The following is a 5,189-nucleotide window of genomic DNA, read 5'->3' as shown; positions in this document are numbered from 1 at the left end:
TCCTGGTATTCTAAATTTCCTTATGTAAGTCTACAAGTTTATATCAAATAGCACCCACAATATGCTCCCACCCCCAGGTACCCTCTATCCTGCTTGAGGATCAGGATTTACGTTCCACTGCTCCAGCGTCATGCCTGCCTGCTGCCACACTCCCAGCCATGATCATAGACTGAAAGTCTTCATTTATAAGCTGCCTTCTTCACCATGTCTCTTGCAGCAATAGAAAAGTCACTAAGACAAGTAAAAATGACTAAGAAACACTTCTCTTGCTATTTCAAATTTGCCATCAGTCATCTGAGACTAACTAGTCTCTGCTGTAAGTCCATCTCTGTACCCTAGCTCATCTACCCTATACTTTAATTCTACCTTGGGCACCTTTCCTAATGCTGGCAGCATTCTTAGTGAAGCAGCACTGTTCAACCTGAAATTAAAGGGGAATGCGGCTTTTGTTTGCTTCAGAATGTTATTTTCCTGAATCAAAAAGTATACTTGGGTTTCTTTCTGGCACTGAGTGGCTGCTATGGCTCCTCCAGTTTCCACTTCCCCTGCTATGTCTTCACTCCACAGCCAAACATGTAGTAGAGGTCTCAATTGTGGGTCACACCCTGACCTGGGATGGGGGGACAGGACGGGGACACTAACAGACTCCTATCTATCCAGTCGCACACCTCAACAGATGGGAACCTACTTCTACTCTTGGACTGCACTACCATTCAGAGAGAACTATCCCTGTGCAAGGCTTCAGTGAGGCCCTGAAGCAATGCAAATACAACATGGGCCCCCTGCCCTGAAGAGTCCTAGGCTCTTACTCCAACCCCTTCACCGACAGACATAAGGAGGTCATTGGAACTGGGAGTAAGGAGAGGACTTAACACCCACAGACTAATGACATAAACATCCAATTAGATTACTTTAGAGCAGTGTGTGTGTGTGTGTGTGTGTGTGTGTGTGTGTGTGTGTGTTTATTCCACCTGCCACCAAGTGAAAGTCACTACCTGAGCTCAATCCCCAGGACTCACAGGGCAGGAGAGAATCAACTTCTATCGAGATCCCTGCTAGTTGCCTCTGACCTCTATATGTATTCTGTTGCAAGCACACAAACAAGCACACACACAATAAAGAAAAATTTTAAAAGCCTCATAAAGTATACAGTTGATATATTTATTGTATTAAAATCATATATAAAACACCAATCTATACAGAGGCATTTAACACATAATATATACAATTAACTTTTAAAACTTAAAATGTACAATGATTGTGAATATAAAATTGACATTGAACAGTCTCCCAAAGCGATTTATTTGGCTGTTCTTGTTCGAAGTCGTCGTTTGAGAATCTGATGATCACTTTCTTTGACTTTCTGTTCCATTAAAATCTGAAATTAACAGTTTTTCAAATGTAAGTAAAAATAATTTCCTTGAGTACTACACTTATGTGCTTAATCACTGACTATAATATATACATTAGAAATTCATTTTTCATCTTCTAAATAAATACATGTAAAAGAATACAGATTTGGTTTTTTTTTAAGAATACAGATTTTTTTAAGAGATTCATTCAACATTACCTAATTCAAGAATTAAAACAACCTACAGCCTACTGAATCCAATCCAGATCTAAGCTTGAAATAATTAGCAAAATATTTGTACACAAAATGCTTCAAATCAATTTTAGGAAATCACCATTTACAGCAACAAGGTTCTAATGTGAGAGGGAAGCACACTGCTCTAACTCAGCAGAGACACAGGTATCTGTAGACACAGGTATCTTTCTTTAGTCAAGAGGAGAAACCATACACTGCTCAGCTAGTGACATGTAACAGTACATGAAACAGCATGTTCTAACTGACCTGAATTTGTTCCAGCTGCCTTATAGTTAACTACTATTGTGAAAACCAGTCTCTCTTCTTTCTCTTGGCCACTCTGTTAACATCCTTTAATTCTGTTTCTAATTACACTTTCATCCACTGAGAAAATGAGGACAATGAATCAGAGTGATAACAACCTCCTTTTCTTAAAAAAGCCTAAAGGGTTGTAGTGGCGCACACCTTTAATCCCAGATTTGGGAGGCAGTGGCAGAAGAATCTCTTCTGGTCTACAAGAGCTAGCTCCAGGACAGGCTCCAAAGCTACAGAGAGATCCTGTCTCAAAAAAACAAGGGGGAAAAAAAGAGCCTAAACGAAGCCAGAGATGTGTGCACACATACCAATGATCCCAGACAGGCATGTGAGCGCAAACCAGTGAGCCCAGCAACAGGGAGGTTGAGGCAAAAGGAATACTAAAAGTTTGAGGTCATCCTGGACTGCATAGTAAGAACGTTTCTCAAAAGTACAAAGAGGACTAGAGAGCCAACTCAATGATTAAAAACATGAGCTGCGCTCACTATCCTCTAGCTTCAGGGGTTCCAGTGTTCTCTTCTGGCACCCAAGGGTAGTGCACACATGATGCATATCCATCCACACATACATATAGACAAAATACTCATACACATTAAATACAAATAAATTTTAACAAAAGAAAAACCTAGAAGGCTTATAGAGAAAAAGGTGAGAGAAAATGGTGAAATATCAATTTTGTATTTCTAAAAAGGTACATGGACTCAGATTTATACAACTCTTGTAATAATAATAACACAAGGAAGAAAGCTCTTAGAAGTAAATAAATTATTAATTGTGGTTTATCTATTGATGGAAATATATTACTCTGTTGAAACTTCAAATACCACTACATGATATGTCTGTGTGTGTGTGTGTGTGCTAAAATAAACCTGAGACCAAAAGTATAGCATCTGTCTTAAGAGAGTTACAGAAAGAAATTAAAATCATGTGTTGAATGGCACAACTATATCTGATAGGAATAGCAAAAGTCACAAAGCCAGCACACCTGCTTCACAAAGAGCAAGCAATGCTAAGCCACATAATGTCCAGCATGTTTTGGTTTTGACCTCCACCTATTGCATACTTAAGGGACTTTTAATATTTGTACAATTTGGAGATATTGGATTGATGGAAATTTCCTTATGAAGGTCTTCCTTACACCCTGGAGGCTGTGACGCACATAGAGAAGCCAGAGGTCTCTTTACGAGGCTCTGAGATATTCTTGAAACATCTGTCCCTGTATTTACTCAGGAACAAGATAATCAAAACAAAGTAAACTTTCAAAGGTCATGAAGGGTTGGCCACAGATCAGATTGCAAGCATCTTCCCACTATATATCCAGGCCATTATGTGGCATATAGAGCAACAAAATTAGATTAGCTGAAGTTACCTTGTCCTACACAGAGACTTATTATATTGATGAGCAAAGAATGAGAATCAAAAATTCCCTTTCTTAGAAAAGTTAGCACATGCAGAGCCATTGTGAAGTCACATGAACAAAGAACAGAATGACAGGATTACATATATAAGCAAATTCTATAAATAAAGAAAGTACAAACACTGTATTGCACCAGAATTTATAAACTTCAGCAGTTTGGGGCTAAGGACTTTTCTTGGGCAATCTGTCTGGGCTGGCTTGGAGATTTGTTCTGGTCTGGCATCCTTGTAGTCACAAAAGATACTAGCTGAGAACAAGTTGTCATATGCCTCCAGATTCTTGAAATTTGAGTTATGGGGTTAACGCAAAAAATGGTTATAAAAGATAACTGTTTATCAATGATAATTAAACTTGAGGGAAAATGGTTGTAAAAGATAACTCTGCTCTGTCAGTTTATCAATAATGACTAAAAGATATGCAAGAGGAAGTAAAACACATGTCTCAAAATAAAAATGATATGATCTATGTTTTGGAACAACATGAATCTATCCCTGCTTACTGAATTCTGTATAATTAAATAAACATCTGGCTACTAGTCAGGCAGGCAGCAGGGTTCTCCAAACCACGCTTCCAAACTCACTTCTTCCCTCACCAATACTTTTCTTCTTCTCAGGACCTGTCAACTGCTGCGGCTGCCCCCAGAGCTGGAGAGATGGTTCAAAGGTTAAGAGCACCGCTGCTCTTTCACAGGACCTGGGTTAGATTCCCAGCACCCACATGAGAGCTCACAAACACCTGTGACTCCAGTTTCACAGGATCCAGCACCCTCTTTATAATTTCCATAGGTACCAGGCATGCATGTGGTGCATAAACGTAATCAAAACACCCATACATGTTAAAAATAAAATGATTTTAAAAAATTATAATCATAAAATTCAAGGTTACAAATACTTTAGAATTAAAAAAAAGTTTTATACTGATGAAAACTAAATAGTAGCTTACCACTTGTCCAGATATGTTGATGGGAGATGAAATCTCATTTCTGAATAATTTCCGTTTGCCTTTTTTTGGCTGAGACACATTTTCTTTACTTACTTCTGCAGTTGAGAACTTTGGAGAACTCATTGTTTCAATTATCTTTTTTGCTGTAAGTAAAAATGTTAATTCTTGTGTTAACTTTCTAACTGCAAAGGATTGAAATTCTTAATGAAGAAAAATAAAAATCAAGAAGAAAAACGGTGTACTATACAATGCTGACAGGGCACGAATAAACAACTGATTAAAAATTCAATTAACATTTAACATGAAGTGGGGGGAAAAAGAAGGAAGTAACAGTGAGACCCTGGCATCTTTAATGGCTTGCTTGGAGGTCTCCACACAGCCGGGTCCATCTGTGGTAAGCCTGCATTAAAAGCCAGGTAGTAAAGCCAGACCTGACACATCCAACCGAGGGTCCTGCTACCTGGGAGTCCTGCGCCTGGGAGAAAGAGGCAGGAAAAGCTCAAGTTTCAGACTAGCCTGTGCTATATTACGAAAACTGTCTCAAAAAACTCAAAACACTAAATAAACCAAATAAATGAATAAAAAAAGTGGTAGATTTACTTTGATACTCATATATCAAGATGCTCATACGACATAATCACAAACCTTTTATGTATGCATCTATGCGTGCGCTGTATGCGAGCACACACACACACACACACAAAATTGTTAACAGTGGATAGATCTGAAGAAGTAGAGACTAAACATTTTTAAATTTCCTGCTGAGACATTAAAGGCACTCAATAAAGAAAGTTTGAAGCCGGGCGATGGTGGCGCACGCCTTTAATCCCAGCACTAGGGAGGCAGAGGCAGGCGGATCTCTGTGAGTTCGAGACCAGCCTGGTCTACAGAGCTAGTTCCAGGACATGCTCCAAAGCCACAGAGAAACCC

At 38.9% G+C, this 5,189-nt stretch overlaps 1 protein-coding gene across 2 annotated transcripts in view; it reads right to left on the bottom strand.

Moving 5' to 3' along the window:
- Window positions 1-1,166: 1,166 nt before the first annotated feature.
- The window catches only part of Kif20b (kinesin family member 20B), a 54,090-nt gene continuing 50,067 nt past the window's right edge, over window positions 1,167-5,189 (bottom strand). For both annotated transcript variants that reach the window (XM_005352169.3, XM_013348109.2), the window contains exons 31-32: window positions 4,260-4,402; window positions 1,167-1,378 (exon numbers count right to left, since the gene is read on the bottom strand). In XM_005352169.3, coding sequence (XP_005352226.1) covers window positions 1,301-1,378; window positions 4,260-4,402 — 221 coding nt within the window. In that variant the 3' untranslated portion in view covers window positions 1,167-1,300. The remainder of the gene's footprint in view (window positions 1,379-4,259; window positions 4,403-5,189) is intronic.

The sequence above is a fragment of the Microtus ochrogaster genome, chromosome 8 (assembly GCF_000317375.1).
Source record: "Microtus ochrogaster isolate Prairie Vole_2 chromosome 8, MicOch1.0, whole genome shotgun sequence".
Classification (NCBI taxonomy): domain Eukaryota; kingdom Metazoa; phylum Chordata; class Mammalia; order Rodentia; family Cricetidae; genus Microtus; species Microtus ochrogaster.
Note: the sequence above shows the minus strand (reverse complement) of the source record. Positions and strands in the feature narration are given on the sequence as shown.